General features: G+C 35.9%; 3 protein-coding genes across 4 annotated transcripts; 1 reads left to right on the top strand and 2 right to left on the bottom strand.

Moving 5' to 3' along the window:
* Nucleotides 1-54: 54 nt before the first annotated feature.
* LOC112573320 (transitional endoplasmic reticulum ATPase) lies at nucleotides 55-10,885 on the bottom strand. The gene is made up of 18 exons (XM_025253563.1): nucleotides 10,769-10,885; nucleotides 9,738-9,843; nucleotides 8,752-8,924; nucleotides 8,289-8,369; nucleotides 7,902-8,094; nucleotides 7,378-7,509; nucleotides 7,026-7,262; nucleotides 6,725-6,860; nucleotides 6,395-6,507; nucleotides 5,976-6,140; nucleotides 5,730-5,852; nucleotides 5,320-5,532; nucleotides 4,988-5,072; nucleotides 4,640-4,733; nucleotides 4,110-4,239; nucleotides 3,765-3,923; nucleotides 1,623-1,780; nucleotides 55-929 (listed from the first exon to the last, which is right to left on the bottom strand). Exons 1-18 carry the CDS (start codon nucleotides 10,783-10,785, stop codon nucleotides 827-829), a joined length of 2,418 nt encoding a protein of 805 aa, XP_025109348.1. The 5' UTR covers nucleotides 10,786-10,885; the 3' UTR covers nucleotides 55-826.
* Nucleotides 10,886-11,085: 200 nt separating this feature from the next.
* On the top strand, nucleotides 11,086-16,756 carry LOC112573322 (leptin receptor overlapping transcript-like 1). Its single transcript, XM_025253567.1, has 5 exons — nucleotides 11,086-11,700; nucleotides 12,041-12,115; nucleotides 12,457-12,643; nucleotides 12,978-13,087; nucleotides 14,357-16,756. Exons 1-5 carry the CDS (start codon nucleotides 11,672-11,674, stop codon nucleotides 14,367-14,369), a joined length of 414 nt encoding a protein of 137 aa, XP_025109352.1. The 5' UTR covers nucleotides 11,086-11,671; the 3' UTR covers nucleotides 14,370-16,756.
* On the bottom strand, nucleotides 16,263-21,287 carry LOC112573321 (BRISC and BRCA1-A complex member 1-like). 2 transcript variants are annotated; one of them, XM_025253565.1, is made up of 7 exons: nucleotides 20,884-21,286; nucleotides 20,547-20,605; nucleotides 19,847-19,967; nucleotides 18,744-18,850; nucleotides 18,385-18,508; nucleotides 17,218-17,304; nucleotides 16,263-17,062 (listed from the first exon to the last, which is right to left on the bottom strand). In XM_025253565.1, exons 1-7 carry the CDS (start codon nucleotides 21,160-21,162, stop codon nucleotides 16,877-16,879), a joined length of 963 nt encoding a protein of 320 aa, XP_025109350.1. In that variant the 5' UTR covers nucleotides 21,163-21,286; the 3' UTR covers nucleotides 16,263-16,876. The 2 variants fall into 2 exon arrangements, with proteins under 2 accessions (XP_025109350.1, XP_025109351.1); XM_025253566.1 differs by lacking the exons at nucleotides 19,847-19,967; nucleotides 20,547-20,605 and having other exon boundaries at nucleotides 20,884-21,287.
* Nucleotides 21,288-21,972: the final 685 nt, after the last annotated feature.

Raw genomic sequence — 21,972 nt, 5'->3', positions numbered from 1 at the left:
GTATCTACTCATAAAGCAATGACATCAAACAAACTGTAACAAAATCCAAATCCCTTTCAAAATGAAAAATTTCTGGCATCAATGATCCTTTTATTATTGACAACACTGGTGCAAGTTGCATGTTTGACTGTTAATCACTAGACATAAATACCAACTGGAGAGTTCCATGAAAAACAATACACAAACCAACCATTCCAATAAATTCTAGGGTCCAACTAATATGCTGCATTGAAGTCATAACACTGTCTCTGCCTTTAAAAAGAACACTTGAAGTCAGTTTCAAGACTTGGGGAAAAAAAAAAAAACCTAGCATAGTCTGCAGCTCTCCCCTGTATCATCATTTCCATACACATGTGTAGAGATGAGATAAACTCTCAAGTTAAGCCTGAACACTAAGTATAAAATGTCTGGTAACAATACCCCTTGCTTCAGATGCATTTCTCAGTGACAGAATGTTACTCTACGGTTTAAAAAAACACCTAAACAAACCTTGAAAACAATTACAGACCATGTTTCAGACATATGATAAAACTCTTAATCAAATTGATGGACTAAAGGGAGACCCCCTCCCCCCCCCCCAAAAAAAAAAAACCAAAACAAAGCATACATTCTGTACAACATTATATATGGACATGTTCCAATGAACTAACAAAAGAAGCAACAAAATCACCAGATTCTCTCAGACCTAGCAGTTCCACGATTTCCATCCTGGGCAGAATTGGACACTTCCCAGTGAAAGAACAATTTAAGCATTAGCTTGATGGGGAACCACCATATACACATCTTGAAATGATCCAATGTTCCAAAGGACAACATGCACGCTTGTTTAACTGTAAAGGTCATCATCGCCTTCTTCAGCACCAAAGTTTCCTCCCTCTGAACCACCTTGGCTGGGACCCTGTCCACCACTTCCTGCAGCACCCGGAAACCTGAAAAATTAAAAAAAGTCACTTCGGTTTGGGTTTCTAAATCTTAAAATGTATTTTTTTTAATTTAGCCAAAATTAAAATGTTTAGAAACACACACACACTGATTCCAATAATTTTTAGGGCTGTATCAAGTTATCACTTCTAAAACTAATCCAACCATCACAGAAAAGCTTTGAGCTGTTTTTAATTTAGAGTAGGAAATCTTTGTAAAACAGTTCTATAACCCTTGTGCATTGCTTCTAAAAGGCTTAGAAATTTCTTTAAATATTTCTACGGAAGTCCCATGTATTTAATATATTGTGATACTACAGGACAATATTTAGGTTTAGGTGTGTTAATTAAGCAACCGATCCCTGAAGTCTAAGGAACCATTTTACTTTTCCATAAATGTATTTTTTTCAACACTTCTGACACTATGGGTCTTCAATTTATATCCTACTTTCATTGTGTTAATTTACTAGTCAATTTACAATCAAATCTAGCACTGTCCTAGCGATAAAATAACTGCAAAACAAATAAAGTCCATCATTTCAGGGTTGAACTATCTTAAAATACTGAACTGATGTCTCCTAAATCTGTGTACAATTACAAACATATAGTGAAACATGATGAAATAAATACTCCAGTCAGAAAATGCTGAAGCATGGAAAAACATAATCAAAGCTTGAAGCTAGCAAGTAAATAAACAGTTACCTGAAGTTGCCACCAAAGCCTCGGCTCTGTTGCAGTGTCTGGGCAAACATCTCATACTTTCGGATGTCATTGTCACTGACAGAGCGACGTGCAAATTTCATAGCTTCCTCAAAGTGGGCCCTGATTATTTCAGGCACAGGGTCATAGTCCTCTACTTCCTGCAACAAAAAACACATTCACCTTATTAATCAGGAATTAAGGTTAGACGCCTACTCTTAAAAAAATTAAAACCCTAACCCTTTGAATATATGTACTATATATTTTTTACAGTGTTAAAACCAGGGCTTCTGCTTACGCAAAAAACTGCGTACAGTACGCATAGTTGGGAGGACCCCTTCAATTTTCGTCAATGGGGTCCCTTCAAATTTGGGCGAAGAACAGGGACCCCTTAAAAATCTGAAGAAGGGGTCCCTGGGACCCCAAAGAATTTACTTAGCAGAAGCCCTGGTTAAAATAATATATTTGTAGCACATATTTTACTTTAATCAACGTTTTTCAGTGATACATACAAGTATTTCAAAAATGCACATACACAATACCATATGTTACATACCAAAACATTTGGTGTTTTAGTAAACTAGAGACGGTGATCTAAAAGGATGTAGTTTGAACTTTCTGTTACCTCAAGGGATATAACCAGGCAAACAGGGTACCCACCCATAAACACAGCAAAAGGATTCAATTTTAGTCAAATTAATGTTCCGACCAACATCCAAACCCCATCCTTCATGCATTTCCAAAAAAAAATGCAAAATTTTAATGCTATAGCACAAGCCAATCTTTAGATATTTGTTTTGTATTGCACCAAAAATGGAAATCAGAGAAATTCAAGTTTAAAGATTTAAAATGAATATGTCTTGTGTCAGATCATTTTTGAAAAATATTTCATAGTTTATGTGCTACACTTGGCATCCTACCATGTAATTTAAGTCTATCCTAGTAAGCCAGGACTATACATTTCACTTTAACAGCTTTCATGCTCAAAAGTCATAAGCTTTTTCTTTTTTTGTGTTCCTTTTATTGTTTTCTCAGTGCCTGGGTTTCAGGTATAGCCTTGTGATCTGCTTGCCAGCGTTAAACACTATTTCACTTAGATTCCATGCAAATTTATTGTTTGTTGTTCATCGTTACAATATTGTGGTTGAGAATTCTCATTAGTGCATAACTAAATTTATTGAAACTATCATTATGTACCTGATGTTGACGCTACTGTTAATTTTCCCTTTCTTTTTAATCAGGCAAAATGGTTATAGGAAGGAAATGTCCATTAGAAAACTTTTATAATTTGTCACTAATTAATCACTAAAATGGGTTCATGAAAAATTTACAGTATGTCGCATTGATGTGATTCAAAATTATAATCAAAACCTTTAAAAATCGTGAATTTTCACACATACAAAAGATTTTACAGCAGAATTTTGTTTAATCACACCAGGATGGTAATTACTTGCACATCATCACAATGTCATTTCGGTATGTGCTATTTCCAAACACTTGTTTTAATTCGCTGTGTAGTCGCTGCATTTTGCTTCTTGCAACTTCTGAGAATGTTTCTCACACCAAAATTTATTCATCTCACTCATTAATCAGACAATATTTAGCAAACTATGTGTCAATGACAAGTGAATTGGAATTAATTAACAAATGTCAGCCGTTTTGGTGTCCACGGAAGTATGTATTGTTTGGGTTACAAACTGATTCTACAACTTTGTATCAAATTTTTTATCCAAAACTACAATGCAAGCCAACAGCTGTGAACAACACCAAAAAGGATGACCTGATTTAGTTAAAAATAGCTTAAAAACTATTTTTTACCATAGACCTTTCACTTGTATAGCCAGTTAGGGGAGAGAAAGCCAGTTCAAACAGTAACATGTTGGCTTTCATGCGATCATCACATGCGGAACTAAGGCTCAAACAAGAACCATTTTTGGCATCAGTGTGAGGCTTGGGAAGGTAAATGTGAAACATGATTCAACAAAAAGCCTGTTTTATTATACTGTGAAATATTCAAATCTGGTGTTAACTCACAATCGACCATGCACCCCAGAATTAATCCTGACCTTGACGACAGCAGTAAGCACCCAATTCTACTGAGTGAACAATTACATAATATGTGTAACTTTAAGACATAAAGCTCACCATATCTGCATCTGGGTTTTGTGCACGCTCCTTCTCATATCGTATTTCAGCTTCGATTGATGCACGAATGGCTAGTTTGCATGCCCTCTGGCAGATTTCAGTCAAATCAGCACCGCTGAAGCCATGTGTGACCTTCGCAAGGTAGTCCAAGTCAACGTCCTGTGTTACGCACAACATATTTTATTGTATTGCAGTGAATTTAGCAGCCATAAGCACAAACTTACTTTCTACTAACTGAATACAAGAAGCCAACTACCTGGATAAGAAATTATCAGCTAATTAATTTTTTTATCCGAACACACAAAAATAAACTTTACAGTCTATATAACTATCATAAAAGTTTACCTTGGCAACAGGTGATTTCCGAAGATTGGCCTTCAGAATTTGTACACGTGATTTCTCATCCGGCAGAGGAATGTATATCAACTGATCTAAGCGACCAGGACGGAGAATGGCTGGGTCAATGATGTCTGGCCTGTGGACAATCTTACTCATGAATCCAAGTATGACATGGGAATTAAAGATATGTCTGTGGGTACAACATACTCGTTACTGCTTGACCACAAAGAAAAACAGCACATACTGATGAAAGTGTATGATTATGTTTTGAAATGTACTATATTCTTGATGATATACATCTATGGCAACAAATTTCCACAAAAGTTCCTAAGTCATGTTTGGACAATTTGCTCTGTTAGCTTTCTATTGTGGCTGGCTGCTTTGAGTAGTACTTGAAGCTGAACCTATGGACAAAAAAAATGCTGGTAATGTCTGTCATCAATCCTAAATAATACAAACACTTCTGCTGCTGCCTGGTCTCGTCGCTGACATGTCAGCTACAAAAGTTTAGGTACTTCAAAACCTGCACAACAGACCTGTTGGTAGCTCCAATGATGAAGACATTTTTCTTTGCACTCATTCCATCCATCTCTGTCAACAGCTGGTTGATCACACGGTCTGCTGCACCACCTAAAAACATTCAGACAATATAGAGCAATATAACTTGTCTGCAGCAAATTGCTACTGATATACAAGAATCATCCTAACAGAGAGGAATAAAGAATACAAACCAGCAGTAAATGTTGCAAACCATTTGAAAAATTGCACAACAGAATCATTCCAAATCCCAAAAACAATATGTAACGAAATGCTGTTAATCCCACTAAAACAGTAATCAACAAGCCTGACCTCTTGCACCAAAACAGAAAAGTTGTAAAGCATACCTCCATCACCAACATTCCCACCACGAGCTTTAGCTATGGAGTCCAGCTCATCAAAGAAGAGCACACAGGGGGCAGCAGCTCTTGCCTGCCAATGAGAAGCAATTCTTACATTTTCCAGTTCACAATTAAAAAACACCAATTCAATGTATTCTAAAATAATAAAAGGTATGTAATCCCTTTGAGGTCAGAGGGACAAAAAAGAGACAGGCCCTGTCCTCTTCAAAAGAAACAAATTATCAAAATATTTGTTAATCCTGTTCACACGGAGCATGGGGAAATGCATTATAGTTAATTTTTAAAAACCCAGTAAAAAATGTTGACTTGAAGCTGACCTTATCAAAGATGTCCCTGACGTTAGCCTCAGATTCTCCAAACCACATGGTCAGAAGCTCGGGCCCCTTGATGGAGATGAAGTTAGCCTGGCATTCATTGGCAATGGCCTTGGCCAGCAGAGTCTTACCACATCCAGGTGGACCATAAAAAAGAACTCCTTTCGAAGGTGTCATACCAAACTTTAAGAACTTTTCTGGATGTTCCACTGGATACTGTTGTACAAAAGCAAACACCCAATGATTTTAAACTAGCACATGCAACCAGTAGTTAGCAAGGTGAATACAAACAGTAGCACTAAGAGTTTTCTGAACGGAACAGTAGCACTAAGAGTTTTCTGAACGGATCAATTTGCTAATATTAAAACAGGTTGCACAGAAATTTATATGATTCTGGACATAAAAAGACTCACCTGTACCAGTTCCTGCAACTCACGCTTGACGCCCTCCAGACCTCCCACATCTTCCCAGGTGACATTGGGTACCTCCACAGATGTTTCTCGAAGGGCACTGGGATTGCTTTTGCCAAGAGCCCACTGCAAACATAACAAAGTGTCAAATATACACTTCTGTTAATAAAGTTACAACACTGTTGCTCACTGAAGTAAAAGACAACTGTCAGTGAAGAACACTTCCCTAAAACAGATATTAGAACTTACACGGAAATTGTCCATGGTAACAGCTAGGGAATCCAAAACTTCAGCATCAATAGTCTCATCTTCCAAGTCAATGAGATCCATCTTTTCACGAATCTGCTGCAGGGCTGCTTCTGAACAGAGGGCTGCCAGGTCAGCACCAACATGTCCATGAGTCTCGGATGCAACCTGCAAAAATGAGACTACACCCATGTATGTCAGCTATATTCACATGGGAAACACATGCTCAAGACAGAAGGAATGGCAGATGAAGCCAAAAATATTGTCTAAAGAAGAATAAAGAGGTGAATGACTAGGCTAAAAAAAACCACTCTAATTCAATCACAAATAAACTTTTTTTGTTTGCCTTTACTGAAATCAATTTTGTGATTGACATCATTATGTCTATAATTTGACAAGAAGAATAGTAAATTATTGCTTGCCTGTTCGAGGTCAACATCCTCAGCCAATTTCATGTTCTTTGTATGGATTCGCAGGATCTCTAGACGACCAGTGGCATCAGGAATTCCAATATCTACCTCACGGTCAAAGCGACCTGTGGCCGAAAGCATATATATTTTAGTCTATCCTAAATGCTGCTACAAGCCATTATGAATAGACAAGTGTTCTCGTGTCACAACATTTTTTCATTACATTTTTTAAATGTCCCTTACCAATATCAAAGGTGAAGACAAAAGACAGATTTACAAACAATTCACACTACCACCATCTGTATGCTCTTTCCTTGCTAGAGCTAGACAAAAAAAAGGTACCGAATCGGCGCAAGGCAGCATCAACACTGTTGGGTCTGTTTGTGGCTGCCATAACAATGACATGAGAGCGCTGCTTCAGGCCATCCATCAAGGTAAGAAGCTGTGAAACAATACGCCGCTCCACCTCTCCATGTGTCTGAAATGCACACCAATTCCAACAAAAGCATTAACCCTAAACTAACACATTTATTTCACAAAAAATTCACACCACCCAAGAATTCTGAGTAAAAGAAAGTCAGCACCAATGAATGTATTCGCCTTACTGCATCATCAATCACAGCAGCATTTTTGGTTTTATCACCTTTTCTCTTTTGGGGGCAATGGCATCCAGTTCATCAATGAAGATAATGGCGGGGGCATTTTTTTCAGCCTCCTCAAATGCTTTGCGAAGATTGCTTTCTGACTCGCCAGCTAGTTTGCTCATGATTTCTGGGCCGTTGATAAGGAAGAAGAAAGCCCCAGTCTCGTTGGCCACAGCACGGGCAATAAGTGTCTTGCCAGTTCCAGGTGGTCCATAAAGCAAAATCCCTCGTGGAGGCTACAATCAAAAATAAAATAAAGCTATCATTGTCCAGCAAAGCTTAAAATTACAAACCATATGACTTAACTTTTATGTGAACCCATCTATGTGCCACAAAGCAAAGCCTTCTCACCTTAACACCAATAGCCTTAAAGAGTTGTGGGTGTCTCAGAGGCAGCTCCACCATCTCCTTGATTTGGGCCAGTTGCTTCCTGCAGCCTCCAATGTCATCATAACCAACTTCATTGAGGGCCTCCTCCTCCTCCTGTCATAGCAATCAAACCAGTGTCAACATTATATGGCTCTATTACAACATGGTGTTCATACCATGACCATCAAAACAATAAGCTTAATGTTCCAGTACAATGTAACTGCTTTTAACAAAATCAGCGCTGGATCCTGCCTTTCTCCGTTTAATAAAGTGAGAAAGGAGCACGATGACTACATCATAAATGAATAACAGCTGCTCTCCTGGAGACATGGTCTACCATTTGATTAGCTACATTTGCTTTTTTGTTTGCTTAAAAAAAAAAAAAAAAGCTGAGAACAGTGTAGCACACTGACAGCAGGATAATAAATGTGACAGCAAATTACAGTCATGGGGATACTAAGCAAATACATAAAAATAGGCGGCAAAAGTATCGTCCCACACCATACCTCACGTTTCACAGGTTCTCCCTCACAGTGAATGACAGTATCTGGGGCCACAATGCAGTAAGGCTGGGGATCTGTCTCAATGACCTTGAATTCTACAGCTCGCATGCCCCCACGAACCAGAAAGATATCCCCTTTTCTGATTGGCCTGTAGGCCTCCAGAAAATATGGCTTGAGGTAGACCTCAAACAGGTTCCTGGTGGGAAAATTAAACAGCAAAATATAAACATCTGTAAAAACAAATGAACTGGTGTATTAAGACTCTTTCGAAACGTTTCCATTGTTGACAAAATAAGAAACACCAACATCAAGCTTTCTAAATAAAACAAAATTCTGTTCCTTATTTATTAATTCACTATACACATTTACAAAAAAGGGAGTCATCTGTACCCAGTGATTCCTTCCACGGTGTCATCAATGGGAAGAACATGAATTCGCTTGCCATACTTCACGTCTGGGCATGCCTGAATGCTAAAATGACAAAGTAGAAAAATATGAAATTCCAAGATATAACATGGAAAAAAAAAATATTTAGATACCAAATGAAAGAGCTGACAAACTTAAAATAACAAAATTTATTTTCTAAGAATATGAAATATTTAAAGCAGTGGTTCTTAACCGGGGTTCGGTGAGTCGGCCTTAGGGGTTCGGCGGAGCCTCCGCCACGGAAGTCAAGACACAACCGCAATTCGTGATGACACTAAAGAAGGGTTTAATGAATGTGCATATGAAACTTGTGGGTTCGGTACCTCAAACAAGGTTAAGAACCACTGATCTAAAAAGAAGATAAAAGACCTAAATTCATTCATGCATTATCATCTAAAACTTCTATAAGTAAACAAATGAAGCCTACCTAACAACATCACCCAGACGGACACGCAGGTTATTTCTAACACAGCGGTTTATTCTGATCTTATCATCTGCAGTAGTATCGTCAGAAAGTACAATGCAGACTGTTTCACGTCGTCGTTTACCCTTCAGGAGGACTGTATCACCTCTGAAAAGCTGCAGCTCATCCATTTTGCTCTGAGGAAGCAATATCAATTATTATTACATCAATTCTATCATTTGAGTAAAGAACACCATGATTTGCTCGGAGGAAACAATATCAATTATTACTTGAGTAAGAAACCAAGATTTAATTTCAAAAATTTGTTAGCCTTTATTAACCTTTGCATATTATTTTTTTAAATTAAGGTGACTACAAGGAATGCAAAGGTTTGGAGGATCAGAAGAGGAATGAAAAGAATGTAATCCATAACACAAACAGGTGTATCTTCCAGAAATACTTTCATGCACTTCTTCAAAACACTTTTGCCCATTGACGAAAGATTCAAGGATATTCCGCAGGCAGCACATCATGCACAATGTTTATCTTTAGAGTCTTTTATCAACTTCGACGGCATTTTTTGAATCATCATGAAGACCAAAAAAAAAAAAAGATGTCATCTGTCAATGCTAAAATCTCACGAAACGTAAGTTCTTGTTGCGAACGAGACTTGGCAGTCATGTGATTAAAATAGCGGTGAGGCGAAGAATCGTCTGTATTTTGCGCCAAAGTCGACTCCGAAAATAAATTTGCGGATTTATAAGAGGCATGAAAAATAAATCTGTGGTAATATTTTATTGATATAAGTACTTGTAAGGGTCACAGAGAAAATGTAAGGACGTGTATGAGGAATTGTAAGGACCGCACGGCAAATAAGAGGACTTACGGCGAAAATTCTCTATGTAAGGATAGATAAGGACCCTGCAAACCCTGAATATCTTCTCACAAAGCATCAAGATTAAGAAATCTGCTGAAGTTTAACATAAAACATTGAAAAATTAAATTCAAACCTGTGAAAGGGACACAACTGAGTTATCCTCATTGATGGCTTCCTCAACCAGCAGCCGATTGGGGCGATCTTTCCTTCTGAGGATAGCTGTTGCCAAATCATCTTCACTATGAACAAAACAGACTTTTATCATACAACTGATCAAGTCACAGTTGCTTACTGCATTAAAGTTAAGGTAGATATTAACAGTACAAATAAAATGGAATAGTTATCATACAAAATGGCAAGGAACTCTTGTAAACCACTTAAAAAACTCTCTATTGAATTGGAAATAAACTGATATTATATGACTCTTCTTTCAGAAATATGTGCTCGTGAACCAACATCTCACCTGACACCTTCCATCCTGTAAATGCTTTCTAAAGAAAATTAGTAGTACTAGTTGAAATATGAATCACCAGCTAGAGATATCAAAACCAGGCAAATTCTTCAGATACTGTTTTATATAATCATGGATCCGTCAATGAACAAGCATTTTCGAGTGTCCTCCATTCGTCAACGGACACGTTTTGGTTGTGACGTCATCAAGATCAACAAGTCGTTCTGGGAATTCTGTGCTAAGTCGAAATTAGCGAATTTTCAATAATCTGATTTTTGTCCTGAAAACTCGAGGATTTTTTTTTTTTTTCACCCCAATAATGAACAATGGGAGACCACCACTGTCTAGCGTGACAGATAACGAAAACCGCAATTTAGTGTCTTGAACGCCACAGTAAGATCAGCGTCTTTAACATTTCGAAAGTCGATAGGCATTTGTACTGCAAGATGCCATGTAGCAATTAAAACTGGAAATTCAAATAAACTACAATGCTAGACAATAAATCTTTTCACAAACGATGTGTTTGTGAGCCTTACGTCACAGTTATTTTTGTAACATCGTACGACGATCAACAAAAGAAACGGAAACTAAGTTCAGCATCTTTATCTTATTATCAACAGTTTCGATTGACAACAACAGCCCCCAATATTTATATAACCGGAAATCAGGTGTTTACTGTAACCTGTAAACAGAAAAGCCTAGGTCAAACTTACTTCTGTCCGTCTGCCATGCTTACTCTGGCCCTGTCTTCTCAAACCGGTTATGACGGAAAATGACTCGTCTACTTTGATCAAAATGGTGGCTCTTGTAATCTCGCGAGAAATGTTTTCTCGAGTGCGGGGTGTGTGTTTTGGGGGGTGATTGTTCTTAGTAGCTTTTCATTCCTGCATAAATAGTCCGAATAATATTCCATAAAACTGTCTTGCTAGCATTATTGAATAGTGCATTTAAGGTTATTTTTAAAAAGTAGGTAACTCAAAATCTTGTGATGTCACTTGTGTTGACAAAATGGCTGGCATCAGAGGTAGGAGGAAATGAACAGAACATTAGGAGACGTTTTTGTTCAGTTTGGCCAATCAGCACAGATATACTTGTTCTAAAATAAAAGGCTCCAAAGGAATATTGATAACTGCAACAAATTGGGGATATCAAAATATGTAAAACAAATTTCTTTTTTGCCTCTATGACGTCGTTAACCGGACTGGTTGTGTATGCGATGTCGATTCTTTTTGCAGTCCCCGTGTCTTTTGTTTTTAAGGCTTAGTTCCCCATATAAGGCATTTTATAATAAGACTATAGTTTTATTTTCTTTTTAAACTATGTGTTTTGTTGTACTACTACTAGTGAAGCCATCCCGTGATAATGTATTTGTATCTATGCTATAACTCTTATGCCATTCTAGCCTTTATATCGTCATACTTTTAAAGCAATTTTTATATGGATTTTTACACTTGCAGGTACAATCTTCATATAAATGTAAAAAATAATTAGAACTGTCAACAAAATATTTCACACTATGACTTGATTGATGAAATACTTTATTATGTCTCCACAATGGAGAAAAGTAGTATTTTCAAGAACACTATGCATTATTAGCATTATTCTTTTTTCTTTGCATGCTTCTGTCATGGATACCACATTCAGCGTAAGTACTATTTAGCTGTATCTTCATGATGTAATTATGTTTTATTGGCAACTACCTTTCAGTCGATAGAAACAGACCAATGCATTCCCATAGTGGATGCATGTATTTCAGATATTAGATACAAGATTTAAACTTATTGTGCATTTTTCAACCTAAAGCCATAAGTAATGTGAAGTATTTAGTATGAAATATGTGTCATGGGAAATAATACATTTTCCTTTTTATTTTGAAAGCCAGCATTTTGAAACTTTAATGAAAAGGGCTAGGACAGTTAAAACTTTAAATTCAGCCTTTCTTTTGACAAATGAATGCCAGTAATACATTTTGCTTTTGTTTCCAGGTTAATTGGGTTGGCCTTTTCTTGTGCTGTTGGTATAACTTTTCTGGTTCTGGGGTGTGCTCTTCCGCAGTTCAAGTAAGTAGCTAATTAGGTCACAAACATAAATTTAGAGGATAAAAGGTACTAGAATATTTAAATTCAACATGTTTTTTATAGGAGAAACATGTTCGATGCACAAAAGTAATTGAAGGAAGAAAATTCATTAAAAAAAATAATAGCCATAGACTTGACTTATGGAGTTTTGCCCCTTATTTAATTGCTTGCAATTTGCAATATACTAGCAACCTGACCACGGAACATTCAGGATTATAGTATTGTGTATGTTTGTATCTGTTGATGAATAAATGTCAGTAAATGCTAGTAGTAAATAAAAACATAAGTAATACTTCTTTAATGTTGTTGTCATTGTGTTGCAGCAACTGGTGGCCTATGTTTGTTCTGTTTTTTTATGTACTTTCTCCCATACCAACAATCATTGCAAAGCGCTTGGCCGACAGCTATGACTCACCAAGCAGTGCTTGTGTTGAGCTGTGTGTATTTGTCACAACAGGAATAGTCATCTCATCCATTGGGCTTCCTATTGTCTTGGCTCACACTGAAATTGTAAGTGACCTTTTCTAACATTTTCACGGTCACCCTCCCTTAAATCTTTGATTTGTGGGAGAAATGATGATATGTCCACAAAATTATGTGCCTATCATGAGTGCATGTGAAAGGCGATTGTTAAATGATTTATTTTTATTCAATAGCCGTACTAAATTTTCTTTGTCAGGGATTGATAGAGTTGTTGATTATTTTAGTGGAATAGAAATTTAGAGGTTGTTTTATTTACATGTTTTCTTTTTTGTTGGTCAGAAGGACAAAAATCCTTGCATAAAGCATCAAATGAAAAATCTTAGATATTTATATTTATTTACACTTGTGTCTTTGATTTCAGATCCAGTGGGGTGCCTGTGGACTGGTGTTGGCTGGAAATGTTGTAGTCTTCCTTACTATCCTTGGCTACTTCTATGTTTTTGCAAGTGACGACTTTGACTATAGCATGTGGTGAGAATTAGCACATTTCACCTATACCATCCTGGCAGGAACAGTGACTATTGCTGTTGAAGACTCAATCCAGAACATTTGTTGCCAGATGTAGTCAGAGGATTGCAGCTCATGTTTTGATGTATATAGGCTTCAGATATTTTTGAGACATTTTAATCAGCAATGTCTGCATGCCATATTTTATGTTGTCTGCACTATAACACAGAGAAAATGCATATTTTGCTTTGATATATGAGATTCAAACCTTTCTTCTCCATTTTTATCCTCCCGTACTATTACTCTTCTGTGCTCTCACTTTTTGGCATGCATGTGCTCATGTAAGTGTGTGAGAGAGAGAAAGAGAGAAATAAATACACCTATGTATGCACTAATAAGCCTTCCACTCTGAATTTGATTGCATTTTCTCCAAAAGGTATTGTTCATATTTTATGTGGCCAGTGTTTATCTCTGTTTGTCAGTTTCTCAACAGTTTAACTATAAATGGGAACTGAAGGGTTAAATGTATGTAGATTTTTATGCATAGATCTGGAGACTATTCAATAATTTTGACTGAGGGCTAAAATACATTTATTTTATATCACTGAACAAAACATTTGAAATAAACAACAGAATTCATAAATGCTATGTTGCTTAATTCTTAATGTGGAAGATTTTTTTAAAACATGCTTACAATTTCTTCCAGAATGTATAAAAATTGGAATTTTTTTTAATCTAACAAAACCTCCAGTGTATCCTAATTTTCCCCTTGCATTGATTTAGAGGTGGCTTTCTCTTTTCATAATTTGTGCAGCTACCTGTGTGCTTTAAGCTTCTCTGTAGAAAATTTTGCTTAACATCATGGGCATCATAATTCTTTCAATAGCTTGCATTGAAAAAGTCTTGTTTTGAAAAATGCTGTTTATGCATGCATCTAATTAATTACTTAAAAAAAGGAGTTGATTTATAAAAGTTTGTAATTCAGATTTTTAATTGAAAATTATAGTTTATGAAAACAATATTAATTTTTACATATTATTGGAATACAGCTGCTCGAAATAACCAAAAGAGATTACAATTTTCTTGATAGTATTCATGGTAGATATAATACAGATCTGAGACTGATTACTGTGCTTCAAGGAATGGTGTGAGGGGAAAAAGTGTTTTAGTGCTGAAAGGCTACACTGATAATGTAGTTTTGATCATCATTGTCATCATCATCTATCATAAATTTTGTTATTGTTGAACTAGGTCTATTGCATGCCTAATCCTTCTGTGGTTTTACCATTCTAGGTCTGCAAGATGATGAGATAATCTCTGGCCATAAAAAGATGGTTGTGGCAGTAGTTCATCAGACAGGCAAAGGTGCTTTGATCTCGTCTTACCACATACTTTAGGCGTATTTTCAGTGCAGAAATTTTATGAAAGGATGTTTATTATATCAACATCCTTTGCAGCAAAAACATCAGTGAAGTCTATCCACAGCCTCGTTCCTCAGCACAGGTCTTGGGAACTGGTTATCACAGTGATCTCCAAATAATATCATTACATAAGCAATTAGATGAAACGTTTTTTGGGATATTGATCTCCAGTAATTAAACCCAATTATAGTCTGATTATTAATTTGTTTTGTTTTGTGCTTCATCAAAGATCACAATAAAGCAAAAATAAAGGGGAAAAAACCTGATAGCATGATAAGATGATGATCCTTGGGATTTTTCTCTTCCTATTTCATATATATTTTCTCTGCCACCACTGTCATCAAATCAGTGTTTCTTTGTGTAAAGCAATATTGCTTTGTTTCTTGTGAGGCACCCCTAATTTATTTCATATGCATTGATTGCTGCTCTTGCTGAAGGTGCCATTTACTTACAAAATGTGTACTTCAGATAATGTGGACTGAAATACACAGTTTGGGTACTTGGTAAGTGAACATGTGACTGATGAAAGAATACTGGTTAATCTGTATTATTTATGTAGGTTTGACATTGTTAATGTTAGTCTTGCTGGCTTGTCTAACCCAGTATGTAATGGCTCATCCATTCATTGTAACCCTATATAAAATGGATGTTTTGTGGTTTTATACATGTAAATACAAAGTTTCTGTACTTACATTTGCAAGGCTTCATATTTGCATTGAAATGTAGAATTATGATTAATGATGACCTTAACTATTTCTTGAAAAAGGCCACTTTTTGGTCTGTCTTTTTTAAATGTTGCACATTGATACTCAAAAGGTATGTCATTGCTGACCGTACAAGCTTTTGTTCTCATAAGCTTTGGTTAATTTTCATGAATATTTCAAATTTAACTATTCTATGGTGAAATTTTATTTGGCATAGATTATCACAGAAACTAATGTTTTATTTCTATGAGAAAGTTTTAAATGTGTATGCAGACTTTGGATATATGCAGACCAAAACACCTACAAAGGTATTTGATTTGTGAGTGATTAGATGATCAAATTGATACAGGAAAGAGTCCCTGGTGTAATAATCTTTTATTTAATCTATAGCCTATGCAGAGATAAAATGGTGTTTGTCATTGACTCTCAGGGCAGGTTGAAATGCACTTATTTAGGATGGAGACCTTTTGCTGTTATACATGTTGTTTATCTTGATTGAAAATGTGTGTGGTTTTTTTTTTGCAGTATTTTGTGATTTCTAGCTTTGCACAAGTCAGACAAGACCAGAAAATTGATGAATTTCCAATATAGTTGTAGAAATCTAGAAGATTCTCGTGATTTTCTGGTGACCTTTTTAGGTAGTTTTATCAGAAAATGTACTCTTGACAGACTGGAAAACAGTGACTGGCTTGTGCAAAAAGCTTTTTAATGACGAAAGAAAGCTGATACAGCTTTTTTCCAAAGAAAACAATATTAAGTTTAAAACGATAACATAGCAAATGCATTTAGCAAATACTACTTTTACTTTTACAGTTGCATAATTTGGTAATCTTGCTAGCTTCAAATTAGTTCCACAAATAACAGTGAAATAGTGCACACTTTATCATAACTGTTTGCAGCAAGATGTGATGTTGGCTAAAGTGATGTTATATGAAATGTGTGCAAATAGTGTGCTGTTTGCAAGGGGTTAAGCAAAAATCCCAAAGCTTTTGTGCTTTGGTTTCTTTTTTAGCAAGCTTGTAAATTTATAAAATATGTGGAGCTAGAATATATGTTGAGAAGATTTTGGAGTGGTTTTTTTTTTTTTTAAAGCATCTAGTACTTTATTATTGTAATCAAGAACTAAATATTTCTAAAGAGTATTTCTGGAGGTATATGTTGCAGCAACCATATTCAAGATTTGTGTGACTGATGTGGGATAAGCCTCAAAAACAACAATCAGCCTGTCTTGCTTTGGACTTGAATGGTCAAAATTATTTGTGAATATTATCAAAATTTGCTTATTTTTTTTGCATTGTGGCTGAAGATCCGATTCCAAGGCTGTGAATGATCATGTTTTATGATGTTCATTGTGCATTTTTATTGTTTATTTTTTTCAGATTGTTGTATCCCCAGTTGTGTGTGGGGTGTGGGCGCAATTATATGCATGCATATGTACAATCATGCATGTATTACAATTGTGCAATCTGCAGAGATTTTGGCCCATATAAAGACATATGCAGCAACAAAAGTTTGCATGTTTTTGTTACAAACCTGTATATAAACATTAAAACAACATGTTAACACAAGATTTTCTCCATCAGAATTGAAAGAATTTGTGATTTCACCTCTAGCAAACAGGAGCACATTGAAAGTTCCCACAGAAGTGGTTCATCAATGTGGCATTTTCCTCTTGGGGCAATCAGTTTCTAAGTGCCTTGTTCTTCATGAAGTTGTGATGAAGAGATATGATAACTAGCCTGTCGCTGAAGAGGCCGTTGCAGAGGATGTGCCAGAAGTTTGGCAAAACTGTCAAACAGTCGTGTGAGACTAGAAGCTTCCAGTATATATGACAGGCCTTTGTGGTCAAGATCACACAGGTGTGTAAAAATATCCTATGGAAATGAACACAAACACATAATTACAACACTGATAGGATTATAAACTATTCTCTATTCACTACAGAAAATTGTAAACTTTATTATATGTATTGCATTATTTGTGCAGTGCATAATTCATGTTTACCACATGTAAGTTTGCCAAACATTACCTCACAGTTGTTTTCAGAAGAGGGAGGTTCATGGACATACAGGACATCCACAAAAAAATATGGCGATTGCTCCAGCTGAAGATGCAACTGCAGAACAACAAAACCAATAGACCTTGTAGTAGGCAGGTTTTCTTGGAATAAACACAATTATAAAGAATTCAAAACAGAACACTACACAAACGATAAGATGCAGGGTTCACACAGGTCTAACCACACTGAAAATATGGACCTTTAAAAAAACCTGGAAACCTAAGGATCATTTGGCAATGTGCAGACAAAACTAACTACAGGTAATCTGTAACTCATTTTATTACAGATTTATGGATTGAAAATGAAAATATAACATGACACAATTTTATTAGCGATTTTTCTTATCAGTGCTAAGCAAGTTTCAGCTCTATCTTTTCTCATTCTTTATATTTTCACATGTGTTTTTAAACCAATTTCAGTCATGGAAGCAATATTCAAAGATACATCGCAAATTCCACACAATGCTCTTGTCTTGTTTGTCCTACAATGTCCGGTCTTTGTAATTTTTTCTTTTAACCATCTATGTTGGACTGCATATTCCAACTTTCCAGGCATGATGACTGTTTCCTGCCTTGCCGCTTTGTATAAAAAAATTTCCCCAAGTTTTTTTAGATTAAAAATGGCCGCATATCACTGTTTTCCATGCACTCCAAATTTATTACTTATGCATGGGTGGGAGCTTAAATGTCTCTTGTGACTGAGAAGTATGGTCAAATCCAGAGCACACCACCTTTTTTCACAATGTCTGAAGTTCACAAAATCTGAAGAATGATTAGTAACAAAAATGAACCAAACTAAATATTCTGACAATGTTATGATTTAAAGGATTATCTAATACCAAGTCATATGGCAACAAACAATATGAAATTATGTACCCCATGGTTTTCTGTATATTCTGCTATTCTCCATAGCTATCCTCAAACCTTTGTGTATGCAGATTTCATATAACTGAACTGCTACCAGATTTGATACACAGTCTTTGAATCTTCAGTAACCTATGTAGACAAAATTACTGACAAAAATACACTAAAGTGAAGTTTATTAATTTAATTTAAAGACACAAACTGCAACCAAAACTAAAATTCAAATTAAATTGTATTTTAACTTTTCAACAAATATTTTACATTAACAGTATACCTGTCTGTCAGAAAAGAGAGGGATGCAATGTGATCGACCGTAGATGAAGATTACTCGAACAATGTAGGAAGGGGGGACAATTTGCACATCTCCTATTACTTGAGGAAGCTCCACGTTATCATGGCTATAAAAGAAAAACCAAATAATTATACTTCCAATCATTAAAGCATGACCTTATTTCAGAAAGCATGCTTTTTTCCTTAACATATGATTTTCCTAGATTTACATTAGTCTGTCATAAATTGTAAGACAATATGCACACATGTGCTTCTACACAAGGCTCAAATGTGTTGAACATGAATCCACCAGCAACAGCAGACTTATTCAGGTAAAATCATTTGATATGTGTGAGGACTCACATCAATTGAAACAAGTCACTAATGTCAAACTTCCCTGAAGACTGTCCACCTTCTAGCTCCTCAAACAGATTAATGATTTCTTTTGGTTTTGATGTAAAATCTTTAAGCTGCAGCAAAGAGAACACATTCAACTGCAATTATCCAGTGATCATTGTAAATGGCATGGTTAAATAATAACAAGAGTTCAAAGCTTGCAATGGGGAGACTAGGTAGGATGAGAGGAACTTAATTTTCGAGCATCTGATTATAACTGTAATATTCCTTTGTATCTTTACACTACATTAAGGGTCTAAAAATCACATAAAGGCATCCATGGCATGGAAAGGACTGAAATACATGCATCTGTGACTTTGTAGGATAACTTTACCATTATCACAAAAGAGGTCTTGTGTATCACCACCTGATGACAGCAGCTAGAAAAATTTCCCAAATCTATGCTCTTGAAAAAGTAAAAGAACACTCATACAGTCAAACTTCTATAAGTCGAAGCTACAAGGAACCAATAAAAAAGTCAAGTTATGGAAGGTTCCACTAAATGAAGTTTGTCGAAAATGGAATATTTTTTCACTGTGGACATTTCATTTTAACCAAATTTTTTTTTTTTTATTTTATTTTATCATCTTTTTAAAAGACACTCTGGCACCCTGCGGAGACGGAGTTGTGCTTATCATACATGTGTTTCCTATACAGAAAAGAGAATATGGGAGCGCAGGGTCAATGGGGGCAGAATACACAATTTTACACTTTCAGACATATTTTCAAATGGTTTCAACATGCTGACCAGCTTCAAATTATTTGAGTTGTGGAAGTTTTTGGCCAGGCCGATTTAAGCTACAGAAGTTGAATATGTATTGTTTTAATGGGAAACCAACCTATGGATGTTTAAAATTTGAGCTCGGGAGAATTTTGATTTATGGAAGTTTGACTTACAGAAGTTCAACTGTATAATCTTTTTAATGCCCAGGTACTACATGAGATTTATGCTACCACTGCTAATATATTTTGCTTTCTTACAAATCTGCCTGAAACTTAAGACATTCTACTGTTCAAATAGTCTTAAATGGCAGTTGCATAAAATTAATTGTACTCTACGAGACACTCACCAGCATTGCATTATCATGGAAGACTGCTAAAGCATACTCATGTCTGCTGTTTATTTTATTCTTATTCATGATGTATATCCTCATTGCCTTCTTGGTCTCAGTCAAAGCTGACAGTTTGTCGCTGAATATATAAACAAATGTAGTCAAGACTCATTTCTTCTTCTTCTCATTTTGGATAAATTATCGTTAAAATTTTATCCAGTGTATTTGTTCTTTTAACATATTTGACTACTTTGTTCTTCATCCTACACCTTTTGTTTGCTGCTCTTCATTTTCTTTTCTATCTTATCTCTCCACTCCCACTTTCATTCATAGTTTTGCAAAGGTCAGTTTATCATTTCATCTTTTTCAGTGTTTATTTTATAACTTTCATTTGCATCTGTTTCTCAAAAGAGTATTCTTTCCCGCTTATCTTTCAGCATTAGGAAGAAACATTCCAGTTGGTATATCTTAAAAATCATAAGCTGTCTAGCATGCTTTAGTTGATACCAGTTTAGAGATATTTGTAAAGCATAGGCATCATACAGCAAACTTGTATTTGCAAGATATATTTCAATATCAGAAAGAGTGAGAATATTAATTGGTGCCGAAAGGAAATCTAGCAAGATTTCATAGATTATTTTGGGGAAAATATCACTAAATCATCATTCTACAAATACTTATTTTAATGTATCAAAGCACAAGGTCTGACTATACTGACCCCACTCGTGATCGAAAAACTGTCTCACTCATCTCTTTACTTAAGTCCAGGCAAAAAAGCTGAAACATTTCACAAAATCTGTAATGAATAATACAAAGTAAAATAACAAATAACACTGAATTTCTTTTGAATGTATCATAGCAAATCATTTTGGACTAGATAGTGATTTGCTATGATAGATTCAAAAGAAATTTTCCTATGTGTACAAGTAAGCATGGAAATAGGTAATAAATGACGTGAATATATAGCCCTGTTTAATAAGCTATTGCTGTATCTTCAATCAACTACCACACAGTCCTAAAAAAATCATACTCCTGATATTAAAGACATGACTTACTATCTTCTCGGTGCAGTTAATACGAGGACATTTAACTTCTGGAAGCGAAATAGGAGGGGATCTTTCCTTCTTATAATTCTCTTCTTCAGACTGGAATATTATTGTTTCGCTCGTCTGCAAAGTTTCTGCGTTGTCCGACTCCTTCTTTTCGTATCTCTCAGACACCGTGGGCAGATCAGTATCTGTCTCTTTTTCATCCTGTGAATCACTTTCTAATACTTGATTTTCAGGATCGCAAGTAATGTTGTGATCTTGTACATTTGTGTCGATACCTTCCATTTTCGATCAGCGCTTTAGCAATGATCATGCCACTAATATCAGCTCAGATGATCGTCTGCTCCAGAGACGTTATAACGTCTGTCTGCTCTAAACAACGTAGCTTCCGGTAGAAAGAGAAGTCGTGTAGAACGTCCGTGGTAGTACTGTCCCTTACTGTGGGGAACTTCGGCAGGTTAATAAATAATGTACAAGCACGGACGTATCTACTATAGAGATTGTAGTTCGTGGTAGAAGTAAGCGCTTGCTCAAATGTATGCAATTATTTAAGTCTTAGAAATAAGACAAAGCGTGGCGATACGTCTGCTCATTCATTCGTCTTATGATCGGTGCCAACTGGCGAACGGTTATTTTGATACGCTGTCTGTACCTCGACGGTGATGGAACAACTGCATGATAGAAGCAGTTGTAAACAGTCTTGCGTGGAACGACCACTTCTTCATTTAAATCTAATGTGTTAGATATCTAAAATCTGTAGTGTATGTCCTTGAATACTATGCAAATCTTGACCATTTATCTGATTTTTTTTTTGGTCGGTATGTCGGATGTTATGAACTAAGAAAGAAAATTCACATTCGGAACACCATGTTATTCTATGCCTGTGTTTTTCTCAGGGGAATTTTTCCGTTTTCCAATGTTGCGTGCGACTAATCGGTGCATCAAATTTTATCAAAGATGCAATGCAAGGGGAAAAAAAAAAAAACTGCCTGAGACGACCCATGGTGATATCGGGAAATGAAAAATAGTTTCCTCCTGTCGGATCCGTCTCCCAGTGTTATGATGAGCGTCCAAGTTAGAGTGCTCCCTGCAGCC

This window comes from Pomacea canaliculata, linkage group LG10, assembly GCF_003073045.1.
Source record: "Pomacea canaliculata isolate SZHN2017 linkage group LG10, ASM307304v1, whole genome shotgun sequence".
NCBI classification, from domain to species: domain Eukaryota; kingdom Metazoa; phylum Mollusca; class Gastropoda; order Architaenioglossa; family Ampullariidae; genus Pomacea; species Pomacea canaliculata.
Note: the sequence above shows the minus strand (reverse complement) of the source record. Positions and strands in the feature narration are given on the sequence as shown.